The 17,903-nt window shown below is 37.0% G+C and overlaps 2 protein-coding genes across 3 annotated transcripts; both read right to left on the reverse strand.

Moving 5' to 3' along the window:
* Positions 1-863: 863 nt before the first annotated feature.
* snx12 (sorting nexin 12) lies at positions 864-7,481 on the reverse strand. 2 transcript variants are annotated; one of them, XM_022738881.1, is made up of 6 exons: positions 7,114-7,480; positions 5,291-5,386; positions 4,823-4,947; positions 4,269-4,359; positions 3,631-3,641; positions 864-1,742 (listed from the first exon to the last, which is right to left on the reverse strand). In XM_022738881.1, exons 1-5 carry the CDS (start codon positions 7,276-7,278, stop codon positions 3,636-3,638), a joined length of 483 nt encoding a protein of 160 aa, XP_022594602.1. In that variant the 5' UTR covers positions 7,279-7,480; the 3' UTR covers positions 864-1,742; positions 3,631-3,635. The 2 variants fall into 2 exon arrangements, with proteins under 2 accessions (XP_022594602.1, XP_022594601.1); XM_022738880.1 differs by lacking the exons at positions 864-1,742; positions 3,631-3,641 and having other exon boundaries at positions 4,257-4,359; positions 7,114-7,481.
* A 129-nt stretch (positions 7,482-7,610) lies between these two features.
* On the reverse strand, positions 7,611-14,097 carry il2rg (interleukin 2 receptor subunit gamma). The gene is made up of 8 exons (XM_022739010.1): positions 13,979-14,097; positions 13,206-13,296; positions 11,707-11,879; positions 11,278-11,411; positions 10,997-11,162; positions 10,639-10,738; positions 10,242-10,299; positions 7,611-9,588 (listed from the first exon to the last, which is right to left on the reverse strand). Exons 1-8 carry the CDS (start codon positions 14,040-14,042, stop codon positions 9,349-9,351), a joined length of 1,026 nt encoding a protein of 341 aa, XP_022594731.1. The 5' UTR covers positions 14,043-14,097; the 3' UTR covers positions 7,611-9,348.
* Positions 14,098-17,903: the final 3,806 nt, after the last annotated feature.

The raw sequence follows: 17,903 nt of genomic DNA on the forward strand, positions 1-17,903 counted from the left end.
GAAAAACACTTCTAGTTTCTCAGGCCCAAAGCTGTTATCTTCAAATTGCTTTTTCACTCAAACAACAATCCAAATTTAGTTTACAATCATATACTATGACATAGAAAAGCATTAAATCTTCACATTTCAAAAGCTAGAAATAGAAAATATTTGGCATTTTTGCTTTAAAAAAAAATACTGAAATTACTGAATTAATTCCACCAAAAGTTTCACACAAATGTAGTGGAGTAAAAAAAAGAGTACTATTCCCCTCTGAAATGTTGTAGACTACAATTATAAACTTGCACAAAATAGAAAAAATTTCCAATTTTTTCCAATTAATACTGAATTACATTGCTGGGGGAAATGTACTTAGTTACTTTCCACCACTACATTTTACCATATGCCAAGCACAAAAGTTCTGTCACTTCATTGGTTTTTATGAAAATGTGCATTGGTGCCACACATTACAAGTTCCATTTCGATAATAAGGTTTAAACCTGTTGCACCAATTTACCATTATTTTGACATGTTGTGTTTTTTCTGAGCATGGGTTTAAAGAACACCAGAACACTACTTATGCTGGGAAGCCTTTTTACAAAGTGAAATATAAAGTTCGGTCCCTCTTGCTACACCAGTGATTTTCACAGTCCCTTCCTACCTAGGTCAAGGTGTAATACTGTATTTGTTTTCAACTTCGTGTTCTTTTTACATTTCATTGTTAAATTAGGTCACCTGCCAATCAGCAGCCGTTCATCCAACTCCCGTGACTCTTTTTGATCCGTCTCACTGCCTCTCTGTGTGACGCACTAATCACTAACTGTAAGCTGAGTTTTAGTGATTTTGCTTCCATCTCTCCTCTCCAAACTGAAAAGAGACATGTAGACATGACACAGCAGGCAGCAGGAAATTTAATTGGAGGACAGGAGTAACAAGGAAGTTCCTCGTCACCCATAGTGGAACTGCAATGATAACATGTATTAATACACTTCACAATAATATTGATAGAAAGAATAAAACAGCTGAAAATAAGCGCAGAATAATCCTCATTTTAGATCAATAAACCAGATGCTGATTACGCCTTTAAACAATGAATATTGTTCATATAATGAACCTCTTGTCACAGTGCTTAGATATGGTTATTTTACCTAACTTAACATTCCCAATAGCTGATTTGACAACACACAGCCCAAATGTAGGCATGATGATGTAACTAAAACAGCAGAGTTAAAACAAGTAATTGAGAAACAATCCTGTCTAAGAGCATGTACAGAACATAAAACTCAGGGGAAAATATACTGACTGGAATGACATGTCTGTCTTTTTCATGATGCTACATGTTGCTTGATTTTGGGCGGTTATCATCAAAATCACATCTCTGCCAGCAAAAGAAAACATGAATCAAAGCAAGAAATTACCCCCTTTTTAAACTTGATCAAATCAATTAAAAAGACATTCAGAAAACATAACCATCATTGTAAAAAAAAATCTAGCTATGGTAAAATGACAAAAGGATATATGGAACATGTTTTCTTTTTCACTGATTACTGAATCAAAAATAATGCACATATAGTATGTGGAATGACTGAATGAAGACACAACATCAAAGGTTTTATACATTGGATCTCTTAGTTTTATCCAGGAGCAATAGTTGTGTTTTTCCTACACCGTTGATACTTATCAGTTCTGACATTTCCACCAGCTTTATAATGACGTGATGTAGAAATAAATGTACACGGGGCAGGTGCAGCAGTCTGTATTGTCTTTGCAACAAGAGAGAGAGAAAGAGACAGATGGTAAACGTGAGAAACAGTTTTCACACATGTTAAAGCTATAAGTGGATATGAATAATGCTCTTTGCAGAGAATCTACTGATGCACTGATTCCTGTAATGGCACAATATTATAGTCACAGAAAATATCACAATTGGAGAAATGACTGTGGGTGCATATTGTGCAACACAGCACCCCCCACCCCCCACAACTTTTGACCAACTGCTAAACTTTTAAAATAATCAAATTCACATTTTATGCAATTGCATATTTTCTATGTGTGCAGGAATCCTGTTTGTATTTGTGTAATGTATTTCTTGTTAGATGAGGCAGTTGCTTGGGTCTACATACAGTCAAAAACACTGAACAGAGTTGCAACACTGTTGTCCACGTGTATTCTTGTTTTCCACAGTGGAAAACAAATATGCAGACGGATTTTTAAGTTGTACACTCATTCAAAAGTATCAGGCATATTTTGAAAATACCATTAAGTCCCAGAATAAAACTGGGCAAGCTGACTCCCGCACTTTGTTGGTGTCAGGATGTGGAGTGCAAGCAATACTCAAGACATAGTGAACAGATCTTTGCCTCCATTAATGTGTTGTATTTAGATTGACAACACTTTGCGGACTGTAATGTAATAAACTCTTATTCGATCAGACAGGCAGGTTAAAAAAAAAAAAAAAAAAAGATGTGATTGCTGCTTTAATACGAGCTAAACATGGTACATTACACAAGTCTGCATGCAGTATGTCATGACATAGTGTCAGAACTAAACAGATATGGCCTGAGCTGAGGGGCTGCAGTGCATCAAACTTCACCACGAAGCACCATGCAATGCAGATGTCAATTTCATGTGTTTTTTTTCTTTGCCATGATTCTATTCCTGTGTTTTTAAGACTTGCAAGGGATCAATATGTGGTAAGTGGAATGCAATGTGTTTTTTTAATTGATGCATTATATATAGACAATAAATTCCACTGATGTAGTTCATTAGACATAAAATGTGTCTAATGAAGTGTATAGTGTTGAATTGGTAGATGCAAGAGACAGGTGTAACTTGAACATAAAAATGCAGGATATATCAATGTTTACTTAATGGCAGAATTGACTGCTTTGTTTTTCAAATACAGATTTATCCATGTTTGAAAAACCTGAATTTAGGGAAATAATAAATTTGAATCAACAGACGGAAACAGCATGACGGTGATCAGAGGCATGTAAAATAATTTGTCAGCGAGACACACATATATTGCAAAGGCAGCGTGCAAGTTTGCCATGCAGCAAATGATTAGTGCGGTTGATAATGACAATGTATCAGAATTAGTTTTGAAAGAAATGTTTCAAAAAGAGTTCTAGTCATGGGTGACGTACAGACTTAGCCGCTATTAAACAATAGTTCACATAACTCAAAACACTAGTGGTGGTTTGTCTTTCCACTGGTCTGATACTGGTGGACTAAGGAACTTCTGCAAGCCAGTTTCTGAAAAACAGCTAATTTACTCTAGTGCACTCATTGCCAATTAAAAATTTCCAACTTTATATGAGATTTTACATTCATTTTTATTTACATGCTGGATAAGGGCTAATGCAAAACTGGATTGCAGAATGTTCTTCCCTTTGCAACACACCATGATGACGCCAACATTTTTTTGGGAATAACTGGTTGTGTTGTGTGACAACCAGGGACTATGTGTGGTATATTTACAAGGTAAAATGACAGATTTTTGTCCGATCTCTGTGATTTTTTTATATATGCTGCTAGCATTGTTTTACTCAAGTATTTGTGAACTATCGCCTTTGGTCTTTGCAGTGCCCATGCAACCACCTTTAACTTCCTGAAAGCTCTTAGAGACAGGAGAAAATAAAGCAAACTTACTTCATTCATACCTAAAAAAAAACAAACAAAAAAAAAACAAAGAGAATAAAACATGATCAGTCTTATTTACAGTCTGCACACATCCCTATGGTACACATTAGTGCCAACACACATTTAGACATTATTCTACTTTATTCACATTATATTACAATGATGAATATATGACACTCATCAGGGAAAGACTGAATATATCATACATTATTTTCATTCCTGAAAATTGCGATTAAGAGCCAAATCTTCACGATACAATCACAACTATGGAGGGGTGCATCCCTAATTGTACAGTTATAAAACAAATGCACAAGGGAGAGAAGAGTCACAGAGTTGTCTGAAACATTATCAACATTTCCTGATGTATAGTAGAAGAACATACTCTAACTCCAAGATAGAGTGAATATGACTTTACGATGGTATACAGAGAGAGAGAGAGAGAGAGAGAGAGAGAGAGAGAGAGAAAAAAATAGAGGAAGTTAAAGCCGAGAGGCGGGGCGAGAGAGAGAGAGAGAGAGAGAGAGAGAGAAAGAGAAAGAGAGAGGTTAGAGAAGTTGTGAGGGAATAGAAAGGCAAGTTGGTCCGTTCTACAACCCAGAATTTAACCCCCACATGCCTATCTCCCTCAGTAAACCCTAGTGTCGTACTTTTCCAGGAATGTAGTTACGGTCAATGCTTTCCTCTTGCAGAAACATGTGAAGACAGCGCTCATTCTGGGCCAAGGGGTGACCTGCAATTCTACAGAAACATACACACAGACGGACAACAGAAAAAAATACACTCAATGCTCATTTTAAATGCTTTTCATGGAGGTCGGTGAAATGCAATTGTGGATTAGCTAGTTGACGTGGTGCTGCTTTTCCAGACACAGATTAGGTTAAGCCTTGTGTATGGCTCGACACTTTTGGCAATGCCTGACTCATACTGAATATGTGAAATTCTGCTTCAACTAACACATTTTGTTGCTATAAAACATGCAAGGAGCACAATAAGAGCTTTGATACATGCTTTCCTGGATTTAACCATCCCACAGAGCTCAGTGATAGAATACAGAACTGTCCTTGTCTTGTAGTTCCTCTTTCAGCAATCCATTAGAATTTCAAACTCTCTTCCACATTTTTATGTGACAGATATGTTTGTTTGATTTATACCTACAAACACTGAGTATGTAGTTTAATCTAGGGTCTTTGAACTGGCTGACCTGTTGATGAACTGCTCCAGGCCCGATCGCCGCTCTTCAATAAAGGACTCCTCGAAAAGGCCCTCATCTCCGCGGAATGGCAACTGTCTCTTCAGGGCTTTGCCCGGCAGAGGTGGTACTACAATCTGAAGGTGTCAGAGGTCGGCACAAACCACAGTAAAGATAAAAAAATATCCAGTATAATCTGAAAATTTCATCAGCTAATTTGAGCCCTAGTTCAATGGCGGTGTAGAGGTACAGTTAATCAAGGTCACCACAAAACTTTTCATTTCATTTTCAACATTAATGCAGAAGATGAAACCTACAGTATAGCCCCAATCCTAATGACATGTGAGAAACTATTTACAGATTATATTTTTCCACCTATAACTCCAACATTATCACTTATCAGATTGTTGTAACCATTAGTTTGCACCTGCCAGCCTACTTAAATTATTAGCCTGAAGCGTGACATTGTTGCTCACTCACCTTACTGTCTCTTTCCAGCTCATTCTTTAACCACTCAAAGTCACTGTATCTTCTTCTCACACAGGAATCCTTCAGTTTGAAAATGGGAAGGTTTGTCTACACAGAAAAAAATACAAAGCAAAATAGCCCTTGATTTATACTGAATCATTTGCACATAGTCACTGTTGGAAGGTGAGAACAGGCCTTGCTCAACAATTGCCAACTACCAAGCCTCACTGACAGTGCTGAAGGTATTGTGGTGTCTCAAGAGACAAAGGCCTTATGTGGAGAAAACAAATATCTCTTCATATCTCACCATAATTTGACTAAATCATCAGTCATCCAAAAGTGTGAAATGCCAAACTGCTAATGTGTCATCTTAATAGCTGTTCACACAAACAGTTCAAAAACTCAAAGACATCCAATTTTACAATAATTACAATTTCACCTTATTGTGTCAGGTGTTTCTTTGAAATGCATATAAAAGACGTCCAGCAAGTGAATCTGATTCACAGAATGCTGAAATGTGTGCAGTTTAATTAAAAGGCAGATTATGAATTTACATTTTAAGGTGTTTTCAAAGTGTGTAACTGGCATTAATTTGTCTAATTGGCAATTTCATTTCTCAATTATCTGTCAGTGTTTCAGTGGCTATAGAGTGCGTGATACTTTTCCATGTAAGTCTGAAGGCAGTTAATCACTGTGCTTTCCAGTTAAGGCTGGTGTCTGGACTGATCTGGCTTTGTTCAAGTTTGTCTGTAATTGTGAGACAGCGATGTTTGGACATGCAATTTAAAAAAAAAAAAAAACGACCTTAAACAGGTGAGAGGTGAAAACAGTAACTTGTTTACATTATTATGGACTTACTCTCCCTGGAGACAGCCGCAAACGACACAAAATAAGTTCAAAAAAGTCCCCCGTCAAGACAAAGCTAGTAAGCTGCAATTACGCAATTACAGTGCAAGCATCAGCTTCCTGAAAATGTCTTGAAAGTTTGCTGTGTCAGTAATTTTCTCTGTCACACAATTTACTGCTTTAACTGCCGGTCTAAGAGACTAAGAAGTTTTAACTTACCACTCCTCTTACTATAACCACCACTGTTCATCATCCATGTGCTTATTACTTAATGTGAATAATAATTTAGATCTAAGTAAGAAACTTTACTGCATGTCATTCTCCCCTTTCCATGAAACCACCCACACTAACATTCCTCATTCAGCTACTTTGCGTTAACGTTACACTTGTACTATACTTTTACCAGTCTAAAATAGTCTGTTTTAAGTCAACGTTATCGACAAACGTAGTTGGTGTTTGACAACTAGATAGGCAGAAAATGTTACATTATTAATTATTTTGCTGACTGTGATAGTGGAAGTAGCAGTTAGCTTCATGGTGTCTGCTGGGACTACCGTGTTTTTCTACCATCGTAATTTTTCAATCCGTGTCTCTGGACTTGGCTAGCTACAGAGCACTTAGTTAAGAAACATGAAAGTATAACGTTAACTCTGCACTCTAAAACTGTAAATCTGCTTTCTCCATGTATGATGGAAGACGCTACTATCCTCACGAAACTTCTACATGCCAGCCTTGCTAACGCTACATCAACCAACCTCTAAATCCACAAGGTAGGCCGCTGACAATCCTCGGTCCTCGAGTTTTACTGGCGTCCCACCTTGAGCTACCCCTAACGCCTAACGTCAACGTCACAGCTCGGTCCGTGTGTTGACATCAGCACAGCGGGTAAACATGCTAACGCTAGCAACAACAGTGTAATTACCAGTTAGCTTAGCGAGGAAAAGCTAATGCTGCAACAAGGTGTTTTGGCTTGCGGCTCCAACACTTACCCGCATGCGAACTTCGTAAGTTGTGTAACGGTTCCGTCCAACTCCAACGATTTGTGGATCATAAACGTCTATTTCCAGAAAATTGCTGGGGGGGCCGTAAGCATCCGTCAGGTCCTGGGGCTTGGAATTCAACCGGCGAGTGTCGGCCACCGCAGACTCTGTCATTTTGTCGGGTTGTAATCTTTGGATGACCGACGGCGAATTAGCGTCAAAGCAACTAAATGCACGGTAAAATCTTAAATCTCATCTGAAGACATCAATTGATTGCAGTAGCCGATCGGTTCAGCTAGGGAAGTAGCTGACTTGTATCTCTCTTCTTGCGGGGGCCAGCCGCCCTGCGCCCTACCCTTCTTGAATCTGGAAAATGCGTTGACTCAGTTCCGTGCTGTGCGGGACACTCTGCACTCCCTCTAACGGACACGGGGATAACTGGACCGGACAGATTGAATTAAAATCAATCGCTGCAGTTTTACTATTCATAGGACAGAGCTTCTGACGAAAATAGACATATATTTTTATTTTATTTTAACACAGGCAGGGAAAAATACAGCTAGGACATTACAGCTGAGTCAGTTATACACAATGTAGGAAACAAACACTAAAATGCAAGTAGGTTACAATATTAAAAACCAAAATTTAAAAGTACATTCAAAGATATTTAGATAGGTAACATTCAAAATGATAGGAATATAAAACAAAAGTGGTGTGGCTGGGATGTACTATTGTGATACTGGTGTATATATCAACATGACCATATGGATATTGTAATGTGCTGTCACTTCCTAATAAGACACCTTTTATTAGAGGGTTTATTAATTTTATTATGCATTATAGAGCAGTTGGAAGACCTTGATAAGAACACACTTTTCGGTTGCCAGGTTGTGAAAAATTCCATTGGCTGGTGCTTAACCTTTCTATTTGGTAATAATGGAGTTATTAATACAGTAGTCCAGTAAGCCAACTTTGCAGTTATAAATCTTAATAAATGTTAAAAATAGATTTTGCACTAGATGCTCTGCAACCTTTTCTAGCTAGCTAAAAAGAGAAAACAAGTGTCATATTGGAGAAACATAAAGACTAGCCAAAGGAACTTTATAGACTTGATTACCACAAAGGTACACATATAGCATTAGTAAGTGTTTTTTTAATCAATAATTATTTTTTTTTAACCATTAGTAAAATATTTCCAAGTATTAACAAAGCTAAGAGTTTATAAGTTGAATTTAGAACCCATTTTTCAGGTACCTTATTAGAAAGTATTATGTGAATTTGACTCACTTAGTGAGTTAACAGTGAATGTTGGTCTCTTGGCTGTTATCTACACTGTTTTTTAAATTATTTTTTATAACTTCTTTTATCATAGTTCACAGTAAATATCTAAAATAAACCACATAACCAACAAGATATCTTGTCAAAAAATATATATTATATTTAGTTATCACCCAATACTTTTTGAAACTAACACTCAGTTCATTAGCAATAACTGTAACTTATTAACTGCAACTGCTAACACAGTTCTTCTTTACATTACAAAAACAAAAAAAACAAATGCACCTTGAACAAGCCATTTTCTCCACACACTGTTGAAATGAACTGAAATGTTTTCCTGAAGTTGTCAAACTCAAAGAGAGTCAAGGTCATATGGGATGCAATCATAAATATTCAAACTTTGTTCTTGAGTTGGGCAGTACCAGAGTCTGTAAAGTTGATATCATTTTCTGGTCACTAATAAACTAGTCTATTTGGTTGCACATTTTGTTATGTGTTTAATTAGATAATATATTACAAAAGATTAACTATATGAAAAGTGTAGTTTTGGACTGATAACAGTTTTTAAGAAACATTTACATTCCTCATGAGTATAGTTAGGCACAAATCCTTAAACATTAACCTTAAGATCCATTACATTAATATGTGTACTTCTCCAAAGTTATCTTCTCATAAGCAAGACAAACATGTGAATTTTAGGGAGATTTTACATTGTTTTGAGTTTCCTTTGTTTTCTTTTTTATCTGTATCTGCTGCATTTGGTGGTTGGTATCCTTAACCACTAATAGCTTTAATTTAATTGACTGCTTTCGAGTGCCTCAAGCAGATATCCGGTTTCTTCTTGTAAGGGGAGCTATAAGACCATAGATTATTTTCTGACCCTTGCAGTCATGCAGGAGATGTGTCTATCACTATAAGTATTTCTGGATTGCTTCGGCAAACCCAGCCCTGACTGAGAGGCTGTTGCTACTCCTGAGATGAGACAAGAATTGCAGAGGTGGAAGAGGAGCAAGGGGTAGACTGGTCTTCTGATTCGTTCCCAGGGATGGAGCAGTCGGTTTGGTCGGTGGTGACAGAGAAGGTAGAGCCGTCAGAGCTCTCGCTGTCGGACTCGGAGACTGGGCAGTACTCACGGACAGGACAGGCATGCTCATTGTAGCTAGCCTTAAAATTCCCTTTCAGGCCTTTGGAGAATTGAAGCCAATCCTTAAAGAAAGATAAAAAATGTACCTTCATCAGATGAATATGAGCACTGTGGGTATTTATATAGGGACATACAGTTTGAGAGCCCAAGACCTTAAATGTTTATATTATTGGCTTTGTAATATCTCTACAATGTTTATGTTTTAACCATGCTAGTGGTCCAGACTGAAATATCTCAACAACTACTGAATGGATTACCATGAAATTTTGTACATATATTCATGGTCTGGACCTTGGTGATTCCCTGACTTTTTCTCTAGCGCCACCATGAGGTTTACATTTGTGGTTCTTAGATAAATGTCTCAGCAACTGTTAGGTTTGCCATGTACTTTGGTACAAATACTCATGTCCTGCTCAGGATGAATTGTAATCACGTTGGTAATCCTTTCAAGCATCATCACTGAGGCAAAACTTAAATTAGTCCAGTTGACCAATGAAAATTCCCATCATTGTGTTTAGACCTAATTTGCAAAGGTTATCATACTGACACGCTACGCTAAGGTGGTTAACATGGCAAGTCTCACCTGCTTACAGTTACAGTCTCATGTGGATGCTAATATGGCTTATAGGTTTTAAGTCTTTGTCAGTTAATTCTTTCAATGACTGCAGTATCTTTTTTCTTGGGAGAAGACACGGGGCTGCTGGATGCTACTCACCTCGATGTCGTTAAAGACTGGGGATGGCTTGGGAACAGGGATGGGGATGATTCTCAGCCTGTATTGGAGGTAGGCACATTCTTACTCTTAGATGATCACATCAACAGCAGCTCATCTATACTACTTATGTTCCCTGTAAGTCTTCAGCTCTGTCATTGAGTGAGGTTTGGTTATGGAAGAGGTTGTCAAATAACTGACAATGTATTAATATATAATATGAGTGTTATTCTATCATCCCTTACATTTACTGCTGCTCTAGACAAGTAACAACTGTTGGTAACCTCATAAAATTAATTAAAAACTGAGGAAATAAGTGCACATTGCTGACACGCCACCATACTATACACCATAACACTATAACTACCAACATTTATATATGACATACGGGCCAACCCACCTTTCATGATGCAGCAACATCGTGACCAGTAGGACAAGGGTGAAAGCACCCACCACATACAGGAATGGAGTCCATACAGACATATTTATCTGATTAGTGTCTGAGTGGAGGACAGAGAGGTGGATATCAATTATTTCATTATCTAGTTAAATTCTGCTTGTTTTAGCATTGTAGCTGATAATTATTGTATCATCCAGCCAGTTGCTCCTCTGTAGCTGTACAATGTTTTTGAAAAAATGCCCAGATATTGCTTCTGTGCCTGAGACTTGTTTAGTAGGTAATGTTGCAGTTTCTATAGGTAGCCAGTAGAGGTCAGGGATTACTTCATTACTATTTCAGATAATATAGGCAATTTTACCTGTGCTGTTGTTGGATCCCCAAACCACAGGCTCACTCCAGTTACTCCAGAATAAAGACTCTCCACAGTTGCTCCCTATTCTGCTTCGCACTTGCAGCTCATACTGGGAACTGCTGGAGGGCAAGTTGATGCAGAAATTCTGTCTCCCGGTGATGATTCTATTACTCTGGAAAAAAACATGGAGTTGAGGAGGAAGATGCGTTGGAAGGGAAGACAAAAAAAAAAGATAATGAAGCAAAGAATGAAAAAGAAGGATGAGACTGTTCACTCAGATTGCTTACCTCCCACTTCTTATTGTTGGTCCTGAAGCGAACCTCACTCTCAACACACCCTGAATAAGTCTGGTTCCAGTAAAACCACAGGTTAAAGTCAGATCCATTCTCGACAGTCAGGTTTACTGGTGGATATAACTGGACTGAGAAGAGACAGACAGATTAAATTACAGAGAATACAATATACAATTTGGCAACAAGCGGGCAGACATGCCAATATATATGTAAATTTTTACAGCCTGTTTGTATGTCAGAATACTATCATTGTTTTTCTTTCCCTGGAAGAAAATGATGTTGAAGTTAAACCTGTGCTCCACCAGGAGGTGTAAAAACAAAAATACTCCCATTGAATAAAATTCACTGCTTCATTCATTGTTTTTTTTTTTTATTTGAATAGTACCCTCCAGTGTTATGTTACACCCCAGTAAATAAGCATACCTTTGTCTTTCAGATGGTGATCCTTTGTATAGGTCTTGTTGCCATGTGCCAGTTTTGTGCTAAATTCGATGAACCTTTTGGATCGCTCATCATAGGGCTGATCACATCCAATGTTAATGCTGTTCTCTGACATGTAGGTGGTACAGTTACGGAATTCTTTTTCAGTGATGAACCTGTGTAGAAATCACTATTTAGGCATTCACACACAAAGCAAAGAAAGATATGCAGGCATATCGACTGTAAATGTAGCACTGAACCACTTCATAATCAGGTCATCTGCAGTGGGAATATTGGATACTGGTAGCTGTTTACTACGGTATCCAGTCAGTTTTGGGGAAGGATTAGATAAACATATTCGGTTATAAAAAGTTGTACTTTTCTTGGTGATATTTAACTCTGTAATTTGCTACATTTTGATGTCAGGGTCTGTATTTATCAAATATATCTTCTAAGAGTTAGGCAAGAGGTAAGAAACATGTATTAAATGACTAACTTACAGTGAAGCCTCTCAAATCTCACTTTTAATCACATGCGCTCTGAGCAGGAAAGGCCAATCAGAGGCAGAAGCAGAGGCCGATCAGAGACAAGGACTTAGCCTCCACCCCTCTTATTTAAAAAAAATCCTTAAATCTTCTTAGAGATGCATTCTGCTATTCTGCAGAAACATGTGATTTTAATTTTATTTGTGTGAAATCTTTAATGCAGCCATTAGCAATTACTATATTAAATTAACAACTCTAATACATTTATGTTACATAAACAGGGATGATATAGCAAGAAACAAAGAGAAATTGTGCTGTTGGTTGGTGAGGTATATCAGACAAATCATTTAAAGAGAATTTAGCCCCGCACAGACAATTACAGACATTAACTGTGTGTATGGTTTTCAATTTTCTTTGTTGTTAAGATAAATGCAACTGTTAGGCAATAGGAACCATTGGGACAAAGCTTGGTGGCCTGCAGCAATGGTGTGCTAGTGGGACATAAAAAAAATCCATAAAGTTGGTACCAGCAGGAAAAGTCCAGGGCTGAATTTCTGTCCCTGTCCAACCATGGCTCTCTCTCCATCAAGTGAATGTCATTCTTGTTTTACATCGGTTTCTGTCACTTTCCCTCGTCACCTTCTTTGTCTCTTACGACAACAAGGCTCTTTTTTATGAGACATTTCATACAGAGTGCCAGACAGAATTGCATAGGGAAAGCAAGCTTATAGGGAATCAATATAAACGGCAATGGTGAGTATTCATTTTTCTATAGCATTACATTATGCAATCAACATTTACTTCATAATGATGAGTTGAAAATAAAGGTTGTCAATTACCAATTTAATCTGAGTGAAAGTAAAAGTGAAGAATTTTTACTTTTCTTAAATTTCACTCTTAGAAATTTGAGAAATTATAATAAACACTAAATAAAATATAAATACATTCAGATGACATTTAAAAAATAGTTTTATGGTTGAAGTTGTATTCTAAGACAACTGTCACCAAATTACTAACTTGCTCTGGAAGGTGTAATTGAGCTCTGGCGCCCCCTGCTTATTCCAGGAACAACTAACATATTTCAGATGCACCACCAAACAGTCCACATCTGTCAGAGACACAAGAGAACAACAGAATAGTTTCATGAAGACAATAATTCAAAGGTCTTTGGAGTTACACTCATGTATAGTCAATAAACCTACAGAAATGTCAGTAGACAAATGGCAGTCCCCTCTCTCTCTGTCTCATACACACAGACACACAAACACACACACACACACACACACACACACACACACACACACACACACACACACACACACACACACACACACACACACACACACAATGAGGAAATGGATGCAAAATGACGTCAAGGGGAATTTATGTATCAGGAAGCAAGGTTCTACTTTAAAATGAGAGTTTAATTAATTTCTATAATTCAAGTGATTGATTATTTACAATATTAAGGCCTAATCATATTTCAAGGCAGATGTGCTGCTAGCCCCTTTTACTCTTGGATTTATATTTAGAAAACGTATCAAATTTTTAGTTAAAATCACTCATACAACATCCATTGTAAAGATTTTTGTTCATGATGGCTTAATAACTAATATTATAGACATAAAAAAGATTAACAAAGAAAATAGCCTCACATCATAATGGGAAACAATAAGGTCTGCCTATTTACACACCCAAAAGGGCTAAAACAGTTGTTATTAATATAATAAATTGCCTATAATTTAAAAAATGTTAAATGTTAAATTTTGTTAAATGTTAAATTTTGTTACCAGGCGGTTCTTTGGCAAACACATAACCCGTCAGACAGAGAAGCAGAAGAAGTCCAGTCGACATCGTGCTCACAGTATTGGTACAAGTCTACTTCAGCATCAAAGTATTTTCATTTCTGGCTATGCTGTTAGCGTTCGTGGGTTTTGTTTCCTGTAAACGGAAGCGAGATATTAGGCAACAGATCAAGATCACATGTCTGCAGTTAGGCCTTATGCAGTACGGCTTTAATATCAAATAACTCACAATTTGACATTTAGGCTATATTTGACCTACCTATACCAACTGTAACTGATAAAGCCTTAGAGCCACGTGAACATAATAATTCAAAATTATACCAAATATATTATAACCTAAATGACTGACTGAAAAAAATCAGACACTATATATTGGATTAACAATTTTCCATCTAAATATAAATGGAGGAACGTCTTTCTGCGTCTCAGATTTTTATCTGTCTGTCGTCAGTCTGTCGTTTCTCGACAACCGCTCGTCCAATAGACTTAACAATTCAGAGCTGTAAGAGGGTTACAGTTTTTTTTAATATGTGGTTATCTAGACAGAGGAAACATTAAATGGAAGTCGATTAGTAAGCAGGCATTTAACTGGAAGAAGGAAGTTGAGATAGCTAAACAGAAGCAAGCACCAAATCAAAAATAAAAGTGGCAGCACATTTGGGACACTGAGACAAAAGGAAGACACCTGTATAATGTGCAGAAAAAAGGTGGAGAAACAAAGACAGAGGAGTAGAAGTCTCACGGGTAAGAATAGAACATACAGGATAAAATCTCAGACAAAAAAGTAGAAACAGGGGAGAGCATGGGGAGATAAGTTCAGGAAAATTATTACATGGAAATATGAAAGACAGTATAGGGCAGCAGCCTTGAGTTTTTTTGAAAGAAACTGAAATAATATAGAATCTAAATATATATATATATATATATGATATTATTTGGATGTGTATTTATATTTGAGGATTCAAATTAGAATAATAGACTTTTGCGGGATGGAAACTGACTATCCCTTGCTGCGTTATTGCAGTTTAAAGTTTTGTGTCCACAAAACTATAGTAGGTGGCGGTAATTCACCTAAACGTTGGATGAGAACCGCATTAAAGACGACGAAGCAGCAGCAGCAGAAGCAGCAGCAGCAGAAGCAGCAGCAGAAGCAGCAGCAGCAGCATCCGTTTGTATTCGATTACGCAATGTGCGTGTCTCAAACATGCACACGCACTGTCCAACCCACAGACAACCATCCGTGGTCCAACCATGCAAGCTGCAGCTACAAAACCTGCACACGATCATCTTAAGTGTGGGGGAAAATTAGATCGGAAATGGCTTAGTAGGCCAGTATAACAACTATTCACGGTCACTAGAAGCGAAAGGATCTCGTAGCCACAGAAAGACAACACCGTTTTGTTTGCTCACGTAACTTTACACCATGCATCATCTAACGCAGAGGTCACTAATAAGAGGACAGCAGTCCTTGTCCGGACCCAAACGCCGTCCTATTAGGAACCGGACGTATGACCTATAAATTATTGAGAGTTATTCAACTTAAGCGGAGCGTTTCTATTTCAACTGGCGCAGCTTTTCTAGCCTTTATGGTACCGATCACATGACTACTCAGCCAATCATTGTGACTCGAGCCAGTCTGAGATACACAAGGTGAGAGACGACGTCGGAGCAGTGAAGAAATTAGGATGAAGAGGGAAAGACAGATTAAAGGACGAGTTAGAGCCGTTCAGTTGTGAAAATGTGTTGAGATTGTTTATCAGTCTATATGTTTATCATAAAAATGGTTGAGACATTTGGTTAACTGTTGGAGTTAACCATACAGAAGAAAAATAGAAAGTCAAGTTACACTTTTTATTTCATTTAGTAAAATTAAGCATATTATTATCATTTTTCAAAAGCCCTCTGTTATGTAGTTACTATTATTACAGCCATTCATTTTCTTGAAATTATAAAAACATGTCATTATTATATTATTTGTATAGAAGGTATCATCATTATTATCGTCATTATCATTATTATCATCCTGTGCACCAACAGGCTTCATCCCCAAAAGACTGTAAAACACTGCACTCAACACTAATTACTTCAGTTCGTTTACTCCCGATAGAATAGTTTACTTAGTGTGAGATATTTAAAGTTTATTCAAATGTGTGATGTTTACAGGTATTTTGTTTTCCTTTAGCAGTGCATGTTAAGAAATAAAGTTTGTGATAATATTAAAATTTTTTATGTTGGAGTTTGTTTACAAATTGTGATTAAAAAAATACCACAAAATGACAGCACTCAAAGCTGACACAGAATTTCCATACATTTGAAGATGAAAAAATAGATATACAAATACAACTTTCAAAAAACAAATATCGCAAATGTCTACAGAGAATTCCTTGGACTTTGTGGCTTGGTTTTTGTCTTGACATGCAGTGTGAATTGTGGGACTGTGTATACACAGGTGTGTGCCTTTATAAACTATGTCCAATCAATTTAATTTGTCACAGGTGGGCTCTAATCAACTTGTAGACACAGCTCAAGGATAGTTAAAGTAAAGAGGATGCACCTGACCACAGTTTGTGATTGAATAATTTTGTAAATGATTTCAGTTTTTGACTTTTAATAATTTTGCAAACATGTCTAACATGTTTTTACATTACATGCCATTCTGGATTATTGACTGATCATTAGACTGATAGACAAAAATGGTAATTTTATCCGTTTAAAATAAAATCTACAACAAACAAGATTAAAGTGAAGGGTCTGAATATTCTGAAGCCACTATAGGCTATGTGTAGCATCATGGCCTACTTAATCTCAGGTATGGTTTGTACATGACAGAAAAGTCATGTGACTCTTGATATGTGTATTATGTTCTGTGTCTGCTGCTCCACAGTTAAGGGTTTGTGGGTTTTGTTTCCTGTGAGAGGAAACCGCTACAAAATTAAGATTGAGAAATACCTTTAACTGAAGTGGAAACTTTTATGTATGCGTAGGTATGTTATATGTGTGTACCATCATCCACCTGACAAACAACAAATTGTTAAATCAACTTAATCGAAGAATTACCTTAAATGACATGCTTGTAAGTGTATCAAAATCAAACAGAAAAAGGGGATCTACCTATCTTTTAATTTGGCATTTGATCTCTTATGCTACAATCATTTCATCTCAGTTCATTTCCAGTGAATTGAACAGTGGTTTGCTTGTTTGCATGTGTGAAAATAACTGTAATCTTAGTGCTCTTTTTCCTGTTTTCACATAGAAATGTCTGAAATATCTGAACTGCACAGTCTTTGTGTAGCCTCACACAGCTGTCCGAATCTTTTGGCTATTCATCAATTGTGAGAAATTACACGGTCACATGAAATACTGACTTAAAATCAAAATGACTCAGAAATGTCAGAATAATATTTTTCTTACCTTTATAAAAACAAAGAGATTGATACTTAAACTATATTGATATTGCATCAAAGACGAATGAAAGCCTTGTGGTGCTAAATGCTGTCTTTAGATATACCAGGTGTATAATATACTTCTGCGGCATAACCAAAACTAGAGAGTTATAACGCAATACAATGACCATGAGGATGAGTAAGTTAGATGAGCATTATTCAACCGTTATTAGAATATGTGAGGAGGAGTTGAAAGCCATTCTAAACAAAGACTGTATTTTCTCCACAGAGATCATATTACATTTGTTAAATATCACAAATAGTGTCAAGTCTTAGACAATCAAACCACTTGTAAAATAAATATCACACTAAGACTGTGAGACTGATTTATTACCAGCCATGACAGCAGGGCTGCTATTGTTCTCACTTTGTGAGTCTGTGTGTGTGTGTGTGTGTGTGTGTGTGTGTGTGTGTGTGTGTGTGTGTGTCATCATGGCAAACTGTGGCCCTGGAGACACTTTGGCTGG

This window comes from Seriola dumerili, unplaced genomic scaffold (assembly GCF_002260705.1).
Source record: "Seriola dumerili isolate Sdu_G_001 unplaced genomic scaffold, Sdu_1.0 BDQW01000040.1, whole genome shotgun sequence".
NCBI classification, from domain to species: domain Eukaryota; kingdom Metazoa; phylum Chordata; class Actinopteri; order Carangiformes; family Carangidae; genus Seriola; species Seriola dumerili.